At 38.8% G+C, this 18,946-nt stretch overlaps 1 protein-coding gene across 1 annotated transcript in view; it reads left to right on the top strand.

The window, feature by feature from the left end:
* The window catches only part of LOC145690201 (uncharacterized), a gene marked incomplete in the record, with an annotated part of 46,625 nt that overhangs the window by 25,859 nt on the left and 1,820 nt on the right, over nucleotides 1-18,946 (top strand). Inside the window, 2 exon segments of the mRNA XM_081764862.1 lie at nucleotides 8,245-8,385; nucleotides 11,250-11,408. Of these exon segments, the coding sequence (XP_081620988.1) occupies nucleotides 8,245-8,385; nucleotides 11,250-11,408 (300 nt within the window).

The following is an 18,946-nucleotide window of genomic DNA, read 5'->3' as shown; positions in this document are numbered from 1 at the left end:
TTTCTTCGCAAGATGTGTCCAATCCAATTGGCCTTCCTATGAAGGATGCTGGCTAAAAGTGTCCTCTTCTCGCCTATCCTTTTTAAAATATCTACGTGTGTTGTTCTCTCTGTCCATTTTATCTTGTTCATTTTCTTCCAACACCGCATTTCGAAGCTCTATAAACTATTGCTTCTGTAACCTCCGTAATGTCCAAGTCTCAGAACCATGCAGTCCAATGTACAATCCGCGGCAAAAAACCTGCAACATGAGCATATAAGTTTATTGTGAAATGACGAAGTCTTTTGCTCCAAAATAAGTGTGCACGGGAGGAGGCCGAGGTTTATCCTGGCGTGATTCGTTCCACTTAGACGTTATGTTCATTCCCTGTGCTGTTAGGCGTAGTTTCACAATAAACTTAACATCCTCATGTTGCAGGTTTTTTGCCGCGGATTGTACCAGATATAACACTTGACCAACTTCTTCCTAAGTCCAATATTGAGCTTGGTAGTTAAGAGTGATGCTTTATATATGAACAATAAATTATGTGCAGAAGCTCTTTATCACTAAAAGTCGATTATTTTTTGATTGTGTAGGAATTTAACGTTTTCGTATGTTTATTGTTGTAATATTCCAAACCTACAGGCAAAATTCTTCACCGGTCTCTCAACCTGTTCGGAAAATTAAGTTATATATTGAAGTTGACGTCATTAAAAGTTGTATTTCAGAATAAGATTGTTCATTCACACCATCTAAATTCTTGTAAAGGTAGTACTTATCCATGTTCATGGTAACGAAGTCAAAAAATGAAATGAAATCTTTATTTTACGTTCCACGGTTATGCCGGCTAGGCTAAAGGAGACAGTGATGATGACAAATGAATGAAATGGTGGAATGGTAGAAGAAAGTGGGAGGAAATGCGAGAACCCCGAGAAAGTCCATGCACACGGTGTTTGTCCACCACAAAGTTCACTTGGCGCGAGCTGGGATCGAACCAGGGATCCTATGCACCAGAAGTGAACGCGCTAATATTGAGCCACCGCGGCCCCGGTAACAAATTCAATCGCTGAATGCGTAAACATCCCCTAGAAGGTGCAGGTACTTCGAAAATGTTTTGTGTTGACTTGCAGGTTAGACAGTTGTTGTGTGAGTAGTCATATTTGTATGGCTCAGAAGAATAAGACCTTTTGACAGGTCTACATTTGTGTCCTTTCCGGCATTGGTTATGGTTACAGCCAAATAAGTAAAGAGTGTGTGATAAAATGCTTCCATGCGTTAAACATTATTGACTCACATAAAAGTGGATACGGCTGTTGCCGAGCCTTCCAGTATAGGGAATAGAAAATATCGGAGGCCTGGGCGTACTTATGATGAAGTGCAAAAAGTATGTCCCTTGGTGCGACGTGAGAATCCATCATCTTAAAGAACAACAGTAAGGCCAGTACAACAACTCCTACGAGAGTAAATCACATAATTACGCAACATTTACATCTGCTGAAAAAGCATAAGGCTTGATTCATGTATTTCGTTTCTTACACATTATGGAGAGTAAGACGAACAGTTGAAAGCTGCACGATTTTCATTTTCCAGGGGAACAGGTAGAAATTCGTAATGACTCTAGACAAGGTATTGATGTATTTGTTGGAATATTATAAATAAGAGTCTTCTAACGTCTGTGATCCTAGGTACGTGAATGTGCGTAATGTTTCCCACGGAGCTTTGTGGTGTTGGTGGTTACTACTATAATAGCGGACCTTCGCTACGGAGAATGGATAAAAAGGCTACAATCAATGTAGCTTATTACCAGACGAGCATTTTGGAGCCACTACCGCCATCACACTCCATGCCCATGTGGCAACAAACATTTCACGTTGTCATTCACCAAGACAGTGCGTCCAGTCATATGGTGGAATCAACGGTGATGTACATGGAGCGGATGACACGTGAAATTGGAATTCATGCAATAAATTATACACACATTCCTGTGAAATCTTCTGATGCATCCTCCATGGCTGGGATTTTGTGGGTCTCTGATGTAGAAACGAACATTTAGGCCGTTGATGGGGGACGCGCACTTCTGAAAATTTGTCAAGAGAAGCGGGACAGATTTGATCAAACTGCGCTTCAACGCAGTCTCCTTCAGTGAAAACTGAGATGCGGAGCGATGTCTAACAGGCAGAGCTTGTACATCGAGCACAAACACTGGTGACGTCGCTATATTTTTTAACCTGGTAGAGGTATCAAATTCCTTACCATAAATGTTCTATGTGGACGAACTTCCTTTCAATATTTGGAGCAGATTCCATTAATATTAGTTTAACTTAGTTAAGTCCCTCCCCTCTCCCCTTTGTTATAATAGACACCAGCTTGTACAGCATTTTGTCCGTAAGGTGCTTTTCAGTATTTAAGAGTGATTTGAAAGTAACCTGAAACTAATGTTTGTTCGCACTTTGTTCAAACTCAGAAAATTTAATGCCAAAATTGAAAGTGTATTCAGTTGCTTGTGAACTTATTGTTTGATGAGTGATATATATTGGTTGCGCTTTTTCTAAATTTGCCAATGGATTTCTAGAATTTCAATACTTTTCTCCAGTTTTGAAAATAATACTTAATTGATTTTTAATCCCAAGGTTAAGCATCATATACGCTTACACTGTGCATAGTGATGTAGTTTCATTGTATGTAACTAGAATACAGTAACATGGAAGTTAGAATTGAGTTTAGAGGGCACGAGGGCTCAGTGGTAGAGCTCTCATCTCTGGTGTTAGGGGTCTCTGGTTCTATTCCGGTGATGTGAGTTTATAGTGGATAACAGCGTATCCATAGGTTTTCTCAGGATTATCCCATGCATGATACTACGCTTCGCAGTCTTCCAGCCACTAGCGAACAAAGTCTTTTAAACCTTCATAATCGTATCTGGATTGAAGGATCCTTTCCTGCTGTCTAGTCTGGCATGAAGCTTATATTCTTCCTATCTTGAAACCTGGGAAATGGGCTACGTCCAGCTCCAGTTATAAATAATTGTCTTAACCAATTGCTTATGCATTTGTTTGAGAAAACGCTCAATACATGCTTAGTGTGGCATTTGGAAACTAACTCCTTGCTTTTCAATGTCGAGTGTGGTTTCCGGAACTTCCATTACACTAATACTCATCTTGTTCATTTTGGGAGTGTAATCCAGGATGCTTTTCGCCATCGCTAACATCTGATCGCCACCTTCTTTGATCTTCTGAAGAATTCTGACACCGCTTGGCGTTATGGTATTTTACGTTAGCTACGTTTTTGGAGAGTGTGGGGCCGTATGGGTTTCTTTCTACACCAATTTCTTGGTGATCGATGCTTTCGAGTTCGATTAGGATCCACACTCCGACCGAAGGTAGTGTCTTAAATGTGATGTTCATTGTTGTGGCTGTAAATGGTGCTGTGACACAGTTACTATCTTCCGTTCATAAAATGTATGTCGTCGACGACCTGGCAATTTATTGCTGCTCGTGCGATCTCCATGTTGCTGCTAGACAATTAAAGCTCACTCTGAACAGGCCGTCACTTTGGTCAACGACCACTGGATTTTTCTCCGTTGAGAAGACTAATTGTGTTTATGTTTATGCAACTGCGCATATCATCCAAATCTTGATCTGGCCCATACACATTTGTGTTTTGTTGACAACGTCCGAATCCTGGGTCTTCAGTTTGATCACCTGCTGTCTTGGACAGTCTACCAGAGCTAGAGTATGTTTGTTTTACCTTGGCACACTTCAAGCCAGTGGACTTGGTTGGCTCTTAAAAAGTATTTTCTGCTAGCACTCATGTGAACGTTTTAACCAATAGGCGTCTTATTGGTTTTGTCGTGTAGGTGACGTTAGTTGTCAGCCAGCCCATCAAATGAGGTCATTGCTGTTTGGCAGGTAGTTAAAGTGCTTAGTTGCCACACGCGAACAACTGTGTGATTTGTAAGTGGTGTCGCGTTTTGCTGTAATTCCTAGCGTATCGCAGTGGCGTGGCAACAATGCGTTGCAGACAAATCCATCATTTAAGCCGGAAGCATGCCAAGATAAAACAAATGTACTCTAAAATACCTGTCTACGAGCACTCAATTTTCTAAAAGTGTTGTACCCTATTTCTTGGAGTTCTGATCGCATTCTCTTTCTGCGACTGTATCATACCCTAATCTGCTCAAAGTTGGACTATGGATACATTGTTTATGGATCCGCCAGACTTACCACATTATGCCAACTAAACACTGTCTATCATATATTTACCGTCTGGTCTATTCCGTACCAGTCCTATTCCCAGCTTACATCTTTAATTCAGTACCATCATCGGCTGATACTATGCTCATCTAAAATCAGTGTCTCACCGTCCTTCATCTTTTGTACTGAAAGCTACAATGTTATCAGGCATGATCCAATGGTACCAGGACTTTGGAAATTGGTACTCTGGAACTTTTAGATGACCTTGCCGTCGAAGTTCCTCTTTATATAAATTGAGTTTCCCACCTACATCCCCATGAAAGAAACTCCGGCCAGATATTTCTTTCCGTCTGGTCCAATACAAAAAGCCTCACGAATATCAACAAAGATTTCGCTTCTTCTTACATCAGTTTCAAGACTTTTTTTCCCTTTTAACTAATGATTCCAAAGATGCTGATTCTGTCGATTTTTTAAATCTACTATACGTATTTTTTTTTAATCCACTACTACTATACTTATTCATAGTTTCAAATTACACGCCTTTTCTTCAGTATTCAGTGCTAAAGTGGTTGCAATTCCACTTTGTGTCTGCATGTCCTATACGCAGGATCTTAATCTGCTGTGTCTCCCAAAGTGCTCTGAATAACCTCATTGATCTATAAACCAAACATCCTTTCGTCCAGCAAATTCTGTCATGTCATAGATCATTAACACAGGGATGTAAGGTACAACTCTGCTGGATTCCGAGCCATGTTGGCGTAACTGGTAATGAAGATGTAGACCGTGGAGTGAAAATTGCTGCCCATGGGGAGAGCTTCATCTCCCCATACCCTATACTGATATGAGTTCCGTATTATCTGGTTAGTTATATCAGCGCTGGTAGCTCGAATTAGACCAAGCTGTCAGCGAATAATTACATGTGTTCAAGCCTGCACTTGGTGTCTGGACCACCAGCTCAGGATCTTCTCGACTGGAGGAACGAATTCTAACTCTACTTTGCATTGAACGTTCATACTCAATACTTGGATTTCTACTTCGTGGCGGAGATCATCATCATGTGCGGCCTATGGATCTAGACAAAGTATTCAACATCCGCTTGTGAATTGTCCTCATGCCGAGCTTCGTGCTCACTGTGCCCTACCGGCAGACTTACCAACACTGCTCGGAGATGACCACAGAACGATCTCAGGTTCATTGTGTCTTCGTCACCTCCATGTCCTACTTGCATTGTGATTGTCCTAGTGTTTATATTTAATTTCTTGCTTCCTCCTATGTGTTTGTCCCCTGCCTGTTGTCACTAAAAGCATTTTTTTGTTTCGAGTTCAATTCACAGCACCGACAGGTATTTGATTTCTTCTATCTTTTACACTAACTTGGACCTTTCTTTACCCTTGCCGGGTGGGCCCGGCAAATGAAGATTAATATCCCACTGTGCTAATAATTTTACCCTAGTGCTTTTATCACTGTGTTTGCATGTTTTCTACCTTATATTCTTTTTCATGGCAGACCAATTACTGAATTTGAGATATTAATGGGTGGAAAAAGACTTTTGCAGTATAACATACCCATTCTAACCTCTTACTCATACCCTTACTCTTGTAAAGACGATGCTTGTTTAAATACAAACAGATATTAAAATCTGTTCAAAGTACAACGTGGGAATTCATTTGAATTGTCGTACATACATTTTATTGCCATTAATGACCAGACACCTCTCTGAATACAAATAAACTTACTCAGGTAGCACAAATGCACCACGTAGGAAGCAAAATGAGCACCTGGGAGAACGTCATACAAGCGCCTGCCGTCGAAATGAGCGGGCGGCAAGAGTTAAGTGCACATGAAATGGGCATGATCATTGGCCATTTAATGTGATTGATGTTTCCGGCAAATCTCAGATCTCACGTGCTATAGTCCGTAACCCAGGGGTGAAATGGGAATCAGATGGAGTGATAAATCTTCAACCCCCACCAGGAAAACAACGAAAGTTGTCTCAGAGACCGGTTATGTCTCAGACGCGTAGTAGAGGTCTGCATGGGACGGAATTTTTAGCCCGGGCACGGCCCGGCCTGGCCCGTGAATTTATATGAGACCCGACCCGAGTCTGAAATATATTTTAGCATTTAGGCTCGAGCCCGACCCGAGCTCGTGTGATAATCAAATGAGTCCGAAATAAGCCCGAATTACAGAAACTTAGTAATTGACACAAAATTGTATTTTTATTTACAACAATTAGAGCTTTAATTTTGCAGTTGTGCTTTAAAAGTTCTTCAGAAAAAAACGGTCCAATAAATACCGTTGTACAGTACCTTTACAAACTTAGGCCCGAGAAATATGGTTGTTATATTTGAAAATTACTGCCCGAGGGCTTAGCACGAGCCCGTGAAGACCTCTAACGCGTAGTGAAAGACACCGACAAAAGTCGTTTGGACATGGTAGCTGCAGAATTTCGGTATCTGAAAGTAATTACAGTGCATGTACTATCGCTCACGAGATGTTTGAAGTAGTGTTCAATGGGCAAGATGTTCTCCATAAGCCAAGGATGACACAGGTAAACGAGCGCCATCGATTACACCGTATGGCGCGAGGGGACAGTCAAATAGCATCATGTGGAATGACGAATCACGCTACATGTTGTGGCAATGTGACGGACGTGTGTAAATATGACGGATTCCAGGTGAGCGCTACTTACCGGAGTGCATTGTTCGTACTATGAAATTTGGCAATGGAGGAATCATGGTTTGGACTGAACCTCCTAGTGTTGGTACCTGGAACAATGAATGCCAACGTCCATCAAGCAGTCCTATACAATTCTGTGCTACATATCTTTTGGCAACTGTTCGATTGTCGACCATTTGTATTTCAATCTCCAATGCCAGTATTCATGAAGCTCACAGCTTCACAAATTGGTGTGAAGAGATGGAAGGTGCAAATACTCAACTGTTCGGCCAAAATCCTTGGCCTGAACCATATTTAACACCTTTTGAATAGTTGAAACACTAGTTGAGGCCCCGACCACAACGCCCCAAAACTACAACTGCACTGTTTGCCATTTTGCAGGACGAATGGACAGTACCTGCTAAACTACGGCAACGTTATAGAAAGTTAGAAGGGATGACGTTGTCACCATGGTGAGTGGCGGACATATGGTATACTAACTCGTTATGAGCGCAAGGTGAACAATTTCGTAGTGGTGTCTGATCATTAATGACAATGTAGCGTAGGTCCTGTATGTTTAATTAAGTAAGGTAGAAATTATTAATCTTTTTCATATTGATCGCTCATCTCATAATCTCTAGTGTCTCAACCGGAAAGAAAAATCGATAATATACAAAATCACTCTATTTGGTGTCGGTTCTTGATTCTTTTATTACGCTACGCAAAAGGTTCTATCTCGTTTACAAAACCGTTATATGGAACGAGAGCGCTTGGATGTATAATGTCCCCATTTGAACTTGTTACCTTAAATTTCTTGATTGGCATACTAACTGTTGTCTCATTAAGTGTTGTTGGGGCAGCGGTGGCTCAGTGGTAGAGCATTCATCTGTGGTGCATAGGGCCCCTGATTCGATCCTATCACGCGCCAAAGGAACTTTGTGGTGGACAAACATCGTATGTGTGGGCTTTGGGTTTTCCTTCTTACTTCATTTTACCACCGTCTCTCTTAGCCTCGGTACATACCGGTATGGTGAGACATTAAACAAACAAACAAATAAGAAAAGGTGTTAAAACGACCTCAGATAACAGGAAAACTCCACACAGTTTCTGCGTAACATTCACCACACTTGTAATTAACTTTGACTGGAGACTCGATGTTACGCTGTATAGCGCTTTGTAACAACGAACTGGAAGAAAAACAAGTAACAAAACTTAGTAAGAACAGTGCAACCAATCCAACAAAAAGACAGTGGCGCGCAGTTTAAATCCGGCGGTCTTGTTAAAGACAATGCTTATTAATATTCTGTAAACTAACCAATTTTCAGTTTTACCAACAGTGATTGACTTAGACAAGTTTTTCTATAGTAATGTATTTGCCAAATAAATGTGTAGTATATGTATTTGATTATTATTGCAGCTGCTACCTGTACGAAGCAATGGGTATGGAGCACAATCTGCCAGTTAAAAGGTCCTTTACACCAGTGACGATTGAAGATTTATTATCTACCTTCCCGTCCGTGAACGATAGAGTACAGACTTTAACACACGCTATTAAAAGGTAAATATATGTTACTGCTATTATGTTTTCAAGTAAAAAATGGGATATAATTGCAGATAGATGTATTGACGAATAAGAACATTACATAATTGGTATTTTTCACAAAACGTGGTAAATTATGGTAGTATTATTAGTAATAATATGAAATGTGAACGTGAAATAAAAGCAAGGATAGAAATGGCGAAAGAAGCCTTTAGGAAGATGATTTTTTTGTGGGACTTTGAATAAAGAGTTGAGAAAAAGACCCATAACATGCTTTGTGTGGAGTATTGTATTGTACGGCTCAGAAACACTTCACAAAAATGATGAAAAACGACTGGAAGCTTTCGAAATGAGGGTGTGGAGAAGAATATAATTGGCTGAGTCGAGCGGAAAACTAATGAAAGGGTGTTAGGAATAGTGAGGGAGAAAAGAACAATTTTAGATAATATTTAGAAGAGGAAGAAAACTGGTTGGGACATTGGGTAAGAAGGAATTGTATCATGAGGGACGTGCTAGAGATGTTGGCAGGAGAAAGAGGGAGGGGAAGAAGGGGACTACAATTAATGGGCGATATGAAAACAGAAAAGTAGTATGTGAAGGCGAAGAGATTAGGGGAAGACCATGGAACATGGAGCTTCTCAGTTGCAGCAAGTAACCTGCCAATAATGGCAGAATACGAATGATGATGATAGTAACTTAGAATTTTCAACATTCGCAATTCAGAAATAGTTCACGAGTTGACAGCAATGATGAAAGTTGATAGAGAAGACGAAATTTTCAGTTGAGAATTGCTGCAAAATTCTATAATATTACTAGCGTTTAACTTTTTCTTCTCAATGAAAACTTATACCAATCAATAGAACTCATTGAATTAAACAAAATACAGGTGAGTTTAAATTTCTGTGTGTGGATATCTAGTCATCTAGTAATTCAACTCTACAAATTGTTGTACGATAATCACGTCAGCTATTAAGATGAAATCGATACTGAAGTATACATTATTCAAGCTTTTCATTATGACCTAGCAAGATTATAGTATATCGTACAATGATTAATGAGATATAGCCCAAAATTGTGATTAACTCTTAAACTTTATTTTCTGTTTAACTGTAGTATTGTTAAAGAGTAAGTCACGCAACAATCGATAGATCACATTGACCTGAATAAAGTGATGTGCTTAAGGGTAAATTATGATTTGCCATTTTTTATGGCGTTAAAAAGTATATCGTTTCTTGCCGGTATGATGCAGTTGATAGTTTTTATTCCAGAATAGGTGTTAGATTATTTATTTATTTATGTACTGTATGTGAAAAGTACAAGGTAACCAAAAAGTTCTTGCCGTTCTAGAGCGGAGATGAACAAAGAGCACTACAGTGGAGAGTACGTACCTTTAGGTTTCGATGTAATCTCCATTAGCATCCAACACCTTTTGCCAGCAATATCCTGATGATAAAACTCGGCGGTGGTGAGTGCGTCCAGGTCTCCTTCATTTGCGAAAAATCTCCCATGAAGGTTGTTGTCGAGGAAATGAAACAGATGGTAATCTGTTGGCGTAAGATCCGGTAAATATGATGCATGGCACACTATCTCTCAGCCAAGTTGCTGCAGGGTTACTCGGGACCTCTACCGCATGTGGCTTGGCATTGTCGTGCAGGAACAGCAAACCTTTGCGATTCACCAATGCCGGCTCCTTCTGCCGCAGTGCACCGTGCACCCTTTGCAACTGCTGAGACTAGAGGTCAGCAGTGATGATCTGATCAGGTGGAAGGAGCTCGTAATTCACCACTTGCTAACAGTTCCACCAAACATAGAGCATATCCTTTCGTGGGTGCAGAGGTGAACTTAAGGTGTTGAGAAGCAGAGTCACGTGGCAACAACCAATGTCTGCTACGCTTGGGAGTGTCATAGAGGGTCCATTTTTCATCACCAGTGAGCAAGCGATCAAAGATGGGAGTGTTCAGATGCCGAGTGAGCAAGGACAAACAGGCTGTCACTCCTTGTGCCTTGTTGGCTGCCAACAATGTGTGGGGCACTCACCTGCTTAACTTGTATGACTTCCCTATCCCATACAAATGCAGTCTGACTGTTTCAGCGGAAACATAGGATCTTTCTGCAAGTTCATCACACGTTAGACGACTGTCCTCGTTGGCCGCTTTCAAAGCTTCGTCATTCAACTCATGTGGTCGTCCACTGCGAGGTTCATCCGAAATGATCACATCTCCCGAACAAAATTTCTGGAATCAGTGCCTGGCAGTGCGTTCGTTCACGGCATTCTCCCCAAATGCCTGACATATTCGGCGGCTTGATGCGGCAACTGACAGGCCCACTTTAAAGTCATATAACAAACACACGCGAACAAGCTGCTTCAATACCTCTATTTCTCTTCGACACTGGATAAGCTATGACTGCTATATGTGCGCAACATGTGTATATTACTGAAGGTCGATGGTCAGATTAACTCCCTATGGCTTGGCAGGCACGTGAGTCATTTCGTTTTCTCTCTGTGAGCGCATGATTAATGGGACGTCGAAAACGGCAAGAAGTTTTGGTTACCTTGCAATACTGTTAAATAGCAAATTGTATCTCTCGTTAACTAATTTCTTCTAACATTGATAAACATACTCCGAACAGTCACGTACGCATATATTACTTGTAAGATTAATGTATAGTAAAGTAAAATAAAACAATTATTTTCGTACGTCATTATTTCAGTTCTTTGCGTGTGTGCTAAGCACTACACTACTCAAGTCTACTTTCTAAACAGCCACATGCTTTCACTCTTCTCCATTAATATGTATACACTAGTTTTTAAGATATTAATACTACATATACATAGGAAATGAATTTATCAGAAGATTAACCTTTGATATTCTGTATTCTAGCGTTCTGTGGGTAGATCCCGACAAACTGAATGTTACGTCACAGGAAATTGTGGAATTGCATAGTGCCATCTCTCGGTTTAATGAAGAAACTGGATCTGATTTAGATGACAGCGTGACAGTAGAAGCTTTAGTGGCATTGTGTAAGAATAGAGAAAACAGGTATGATATTGCTAAATTGTAACTAAAATTGTTAGTTACCGACAGTGTAATGATGGAAGTAAATATTCATACCGCTTCAACATTTCGAAGGGGAATAAACTAATTTGCATTGCAAACTGAATGCTAATGTTATAGATTGGATTCAGCATTATTTGATTTAAAAGTGTTAAGTAAGTTCAAAATATGTTTATAGTTTTTGATATCCTTAGGAAAATTATTCTGTAGTTAAGCATATATGTTAGTTCCCGTGAAAAAAAAAAAAAAAAAAAAAGAACTTTATTTGATATATATCAATGTTACTCAATGTTTCATGAAACACAATGTGTAAATCCGATTAATTGAATTCAATGCCTCTTCAATATCAAATTAAAAAGATTTCAAGACTTGAGTTAGAATTACAAGTTTCAGAACCAGTAGAGCTCAATCATCAGATGAAAAGATGGGGAAAAATAGCCTCGGTGCTGACGTCCTCATTAAACTTTAAATCAATCACTCAAGTTAAAAAGTTAATATAATGATAAAATGTTGGTGAAAATTTATGGAATGCTTATTTTAGCCCACTGACTTAAAAGACTGCCATAGACACACCTACGTCAGAATTCACTTTACGTCCGTCGAACACCTGTGCAGGTTTTCTTCATTCTGTGACTTCAATCTATAAATAAACTATTCGCAAAATCCTTTTGCCCAGTTCTTTCAGTTCATGTACGACACGAACGCGGTAAACCTGATTTTAAATAATAATAAAATTATGTATGTAATGTTTAGTAGATTTCGGTATGGGACTGTTTTGATAAACGTCAGAGTGATTTTTTAGATGAATTTAATTAGATTTCGGATTGTCTTAAGTTTCTTTAAGGCAAAAATGTTAAAATTTATATATGAAGATAACATCGTTGTCATAATTTACAATAATTTTGTATTCACCGATAGATAAAAGACGACATTTTTTTTTTTTTTTAATTTTTTTCTGGTTATTGGTTTAATTCCGTGCTTCTCAGGTGTTCAATGTTTGTTTGTTTATTTATTGAAGTTGAGCTTCTGTTTTCAGTACCGAGGCTGTAGATGGATGTACAGTTTGAAATGCAATATGAACCACCATAGTACGTTCAAATTTCAGTGCGTTCCAGTCAAGAATCGAATTCAGGACCACGTGTATCAAAGGCGCGCTAGTTACTAGACCAGAGGCGAGGGCTGCTCAGCGTTTAAGTATATGGGGAAATAAATATATTGATCTACAAAAAAAAAAAAAAAAAAAAAAAAAAAAATACCGTGACATCCTGCGCCAAACTCCGAATACTTAATATTTTCCATGGATGAAGACCAAACAGTATTCAAAAAGGATAAAACAAACAAGCTGTTTTCGTTTGATAGTATAGTGAAACGTTTTTATGTTGGGCACCATCGGTTTCATTGAAAAGTTGACAACTTAAAATAAAGTTATTTTTAAGTAATAACTGTTATGGATCATAATATACAAGTTTCTAATACAGTAATTACCTATTACCTGATATTAGTGTATCTTATAAATAATACAGTATATCACTTTCATGTAGCCTATGTGCTGAAAGGGATATTACGCTGCGAATCAGTCAGCCAAATAACACTTAGTAAAAATTATTTGTGCAGTATAAAAGCAGAACATGCAATAAATATCTGGATTTGCCTTTCACACTCTATGATTTAAACGTTTTAATTTCAACGTACTAATTCGCTACAAAACGCTACGGCGCATCCATTTTTTTTTTTTATTTACCTGTAAAAATAAATGTAGATAAGCCCGTCAATTCCAGGAATAAACGGAACATTCATGCTCTCTCTCTCCCCCTATTGGCTCTTAGTTAAGAATTAACTTACATATTCATCGTGTTACTGAGTTTTGACTGATAAGGAATGCGAACGAGCTGTGATTATTTTTTAATATTTTGCAGCATGAATCTGATCGCCATTTGTTACGTAAATTTGTTTTCCAGGAGGAAAAGGCTTCAAACACGTGACAAAACCGAAATCGATCAAGTTTGTTTATGTGAGAATACTAAATTTGAATTTTTGAGTATATATATATCATACACGCATACACTTCATCACCCATCCCCTTCGCCGAAATAAATATGCTTAATTTTTCCAGAAGTTGAAGGACTAACATTGTGACAATGGATTCATTCAAATTGGAAGGTTTTTGCATGATGGCAAAGTTGAGAATCTCAGATTCCTCCATCGCGTAGCCTCCTTTGTTCACAGTGTCAAAATAAATAAATATTCCCAGCCTTACCCTTGTGCCAAAAATGGTCGAAATACATAACCTACATTCTAGTTCACGGCACGGGAGACCCTGGTTCGATTCCGACGTGAAGCTCTAGTTCACATCTCATGTAACCTGGTGCTGAAAGGGATATAATCCAATCAACTAACCAGCCTACATTCTAGTCCGCTATATACTCGAAATTTTATTATTCCTTTTTGGTTTACATTTTTTTTTTCTTTCTTAAATGTAAAACTGCTTACATTTAACGTAATCCATATATTAATTTATTCTTTAACTGTCTCAAACTAAGGCGAGATTTTCTTTATTCATTATGTTTAGAATTTCACAATGATATTCAGAATATTCTTAGCATTCATTAAATCTGGTACATACAGTAGTAGTGTAGTACCTTAATAATACGTGAAAGTGTCTGATTTGCCCAATAGCGCTCCAAAATCTCGTTAAAAAAAGTTGTGAGGCACAGTTTGATTATATCAACAATATAGTATTGAAAGGTCGAAAACCCAGATAGGTTTCAAGTGTTTCTTTTTAGATGACAAACTCGAAAAACAGCACTGATATATATTGCTGCAAATCCTGGAAGATGCTCATATTTCTACATATGTTTGAAGTTAAAGATTCATGTTAGTATCCTTAATGTCCTCAATCTGTTGTTTCGTGTGTAGTTAACATGCCTCAAAAAATATTTTTCCTACTGTCTGAGTGAGAATACTGTTTTTTTTTTTAAGTGTGTTTCAAACAGAAGGACACTTGTCACGATCACAAGTCCTTACTACCACTATACACAGACTGAACATTCAAGGATACGTGGGAAGGATTACTGGCACTCGGAACAGGAATGAGTTTCTTTAAGTATTGCCCTTAGCGCTTAGGTCAAATCCAAGATCAGGAAAAGTCAAGTCAACCAGTACGTGTGTTAGATTAGTAAAGCTTTGTGAGATGAATGTTCTAAACTTCGTGCCTTGTAGGAATGTCACTTTTACCCTAAAATTTGTTTTAACATACAACAAACTAAGTTTAGCACCAAAAAACCTCGTAAAACTCCTACTGATGCACTGTGGAAATTCATTCTACACACCGTAAATATCATATACAAATGAACTGTGTATTTATAGTGTATATTTTCAGGCTCCAAGTCATGATAGTTTATGATAGTAATAATATTGTGTTCCTACACAGTGCGACAATTAGCAAACGAGGCTGATTTCTTTGATGTGAAATTTTGGCATGGATGTTTTTCATAATAGTGGAACTTGAGTGTGATCTTGTTAACACTTGCAGAAGTTTCCAGCTCTGCCTATTGTCAGTGAGGCGCGTGACTCGGTTAAGTATAGACTGGTGCAATGATACGTCGTACCTTTTCAATAACAGAACAAAAGAGTAAATATCAAGTTCTGTGCCTACTTAGGGAAAACTATGGAAACATGAGAGTGCAAGAGATTATGAGACAATTGCCTTTCTCGTTGCCATGTTTTTGAATAGCGTAAGAGGTTCGGTGCTAGCAGGGAGTGTGTGGAAGATTATGAGCATCCAGGACCAAGTCTGTGAAAACAACAAATAATCGACAGATTTCAAAATATTATTTTGTATGGCCGAAGTGAAAATCTTAGGGTAATATCAGACCTCGTGATGTAAATGAGATTGTTTACCAAATAGCGGAGAATTAATAAAACAAACTTTGTACACTTTTAGCGGAGGAGCAGGAAAGAGCACATAATTGCTCCAACATAATGCAGTGATTGTGAAGTTTCGGCCCAAAAATATGTTCGTGTGTTACCACACCGCACGTACTTTGTTTTTGGCTGGATTTATTCCCTTTGTGATCAGTGTCTTTTACCCAAATTAAAAAAACCACTGAAAAGTTATTTTGACTATGTCCTTCCATCCAGAAAACAGTGACAAGGACTTCGGAAATCTTTAGAGTCCAGAACATCCAGAAATCATGACTTACTGAATCGTGAAACGCTGTGAGCAGACAAAGGAATACTTTGAATAAACCGAGATAAGTTGATTCCACTTGGTATTAATTTATTTTTACATACCCAGTCTCGTTTTCTAATTGCCGCACCACCTGGTGCATGTATGTGAAATATTTCTATCAGGAGACCGTAACGTAAATTATTCCTGCATATGTTCACAAATATTCTTTCTCGAAATGTTAGTTATGATGAAAATTCGTTCTTCGGATGCCATTTGGTTGAATCAGTATTGTTAACACACAGCAGTACGTACTATTATTATGCTTCTTTCAGACATTCACTGTTCATCATGTTCATGTGCTTACGATGTCGCTAACAGATAAGAAACTTTCGTAGAGAAATAGGTTTTCAAGCTAGCGACGTTATAAAACGTAATTTAGCTCACGTATTACAAACACACAATTTGGCATGTACCGAGCCTGAAACTAAAGATGAAGTTTTAGTTACACAAGAGAGATGATGTGGGCATAGAATATAGTTTCCGTAATTTTTTCTTCGTCTTACGCGACTCTCACACCTTTACGTGTACTTTTACATATCGTCGCATGAGAACCAGAGAAACGAAACTCCGTTTTCGTAGGTTTACAGGCGAGAGGAAAAATTATATTATTTTCTTAGAAAGATGTATTTTTAATAAGATGGTAATCAGCTACATTACAACAGATGATCGACAAGGAGAACAGATGGCGTTACGTTCCATTTACACCAAGTGGGGCTTTCAAAATTATATCCAGACATGAAGAAAATGAAAACTGCATTTTTGGAGTTATGTTCCTCTGATTCTCATGCAACGATATGTAGCATATTTCAGTTCATCGGGAGACTGTGCCAAATAATTAAACTTTGTGCTCAATTCACATTCAGCGTGCCACTACAAAGTAACAGCGATTCAGTTCAAAGTTCATAGGCCGTAGGACATGACTTTGTGGGTATTGTGGATGATAAAAAAATTAATAAAAAGTAAAATGCAAACAAAAGTCTTAATTAATAACGAAAAGTAAAATAAATAAAGATGCATGAGAACAAACAATTCTATTTCTTGGATGTCATTCAGTACATTTATAAACTTATTCCATCGGTTAACTAATGTCTGGAAAATTTCGGCATAAAAAGGTTTGTCAGTACACTTAAACCATCCTTGCACAGCCTACGTCGCTTCATGATTAGGATACGTGGTGATGCGATCCAGAAAATCATGGCCTTCCATGCCAAAACCCTATTATAACTCAGTCCAGACTATAACTCCTCTATAGTGATCAAAAGCGGAAAACTGCCCTAGTATCCAGCGTGTAATAACTTAAGGGTCTTCACTACAACGAAATTAAACTACCGCTAATTTTAGAGTTTTTCTGTAATATCTTCAAACCAAATAAAAATATTCGAAAAGCGGAAACGTAGTTGAACTAGACAATACGATTTTACATGTGATACCTTTACCACAATTCACATATCTGCTTTTGGTATGCCACTGTTTACAGAACCCGCAAAAAATGCTAAATCTATCTACAGTTGCAAATCAAAAGCAGATATAGATGAGTTGTGATAACGATATGACATGCAAAATCGTATTGTCTAGTTCACTACGTTTCTGCTTTTCGAATATTTTTATTTGGTTTGAAAATATTACAGAAAATCTCTAAACTTAGCGGTAGTTTAATTTCGCTGTAGTGAAGGCCCTTAACGAAAATGCAAATGTTCGTGAACAGTTGTGCTCACCGTTTCCATAGAAAGATTAGTCTCTTGTGTACTTTGACGTCAAGATATGCGTCGATTTTCTAGGATCAGACGTTCCATGCACTGAATGTTCACTGGAATGACTACTATGGGGTGGGAACTATCATGGCCCGCCAGTGCCTGACGTAGAGCCATATTTGAAACGTTTACAGGTTTCAGGTGTCTTACTGAGGCTGAGCGTTTCATCACCGTACTGTGCTTGAAATCTTCTGTAGATATTCATGAGTTCTGTATCTTCATTCTCAAGCAACTTCATCACTACACGCTATTCTATGTACACACTAAGATTGACGTCTGCCATCTTGATTGCCGGTGTCTGAATTGGCCCATGATGTAATAGGACATACTTGCCGATTACTACTGCGTGTAATACTGCCACGTTAGCATCCTTGATATATATATACAGGGTGATTCAGGAGGAATGTCATATAATTTGTGAGGTGATTCTACATGTGAAAATTAACCGAAAAAGTCCTATGAACATGTTTCCGATTTTCGATCATTGCGGAACTGGAGCGGGTTGAAGACTACACACATCCATGAATGATTATGAAGACACGTGTGAATATTACTTACCGAAATGCTGTGTAGGTGCTGTGATGGCCAGAATAATGATGGGACAGATAACTGATCTATCCTACAAGAGATGTTCAATAAGATCTCCACCCATCTCAGTGCACTTGTCAACGCGTTGAAGGGTGTGTTGTGTTGCACATCGAACATCATCTCGGCGGGCTTTAATGCGGGCAGCAGCGTCGGTGATCCGAGCGACAAGTTGTTCACGTGTATCCACCTTCGTAGCGTACACATTCTCCTTTAAACAGACGTCTAATGGGATTAAGTTGGATGATCTGGGAGCCTAGTTAGAGGGTCCGCAATGGCTAGTCCACCGTTGAGGAAATGTGTTATTCAGATACTGGGATACTTGTCTGGTATAGTGAATCGATGCTCCATCATGTTGCAGGTACATTTGCCGTCGTTGCTCTAATGTCACGTCTTCCAAAAGTGCAGGTAGGTTTTCTATCAGGAAGTGTGCGTATGCTGCGGCTGTCATGTGATTTGGCAGGAACACAGGCTCTATCACCAGGCCAGGATTTGGTCAATTAAACAACAGTCAAGCACGACACGCACACGGCCTCACGACTGCTCACTAAATCAACTCACGATTGCACACTTGGTACGTTTGCAGCTGTTACCTCGGTGCGACGTCAGAGTGCTTCTATGTGTTGGAGAACCCCACATACCTCTTATAGGATGGATCAGTCATCTGTTCCACCATTATTCTGTCCATCACAGCATTTCGGTAATAATATCCACACTTGTTTTTATAATCATTCATGGATATGTGTAGTCTTCAACCCGCTCCAGTTTCGTAACGATCCAAAATCGGACACATGTTCATAGTACTTCTTCGGTTTATTTTCACATGTAGAATCACCTCACAAATTATGTGACATTCCTCCTGAATCACCCTGTATTTACCTGTAAATTAAGTCACTGGTTTGATTTGAACACACATGTTGAATCCAAAATGTTTGATATTTTTAAATGACAACATT

The sequence above is a fragment of the Thermobia domestica genome, chromosome 7 (genome assembly GCF_964235325.1).
Source record: "Thermobia domestica chromosome 7, izTheDome1.hap1.1, whole genome shotgun sequence".
NCBI lineage: Eukaryota > Metazoa > Arthropoda > Insecta > Zygentoma > Lepismatidae > Thermobia > Thermobia domestica.
The sequence above is the reverse complement of the archived record's forward strand: the minus strand, read 5'-3'. Positions and strand labels throughout refer to the sequence as shown.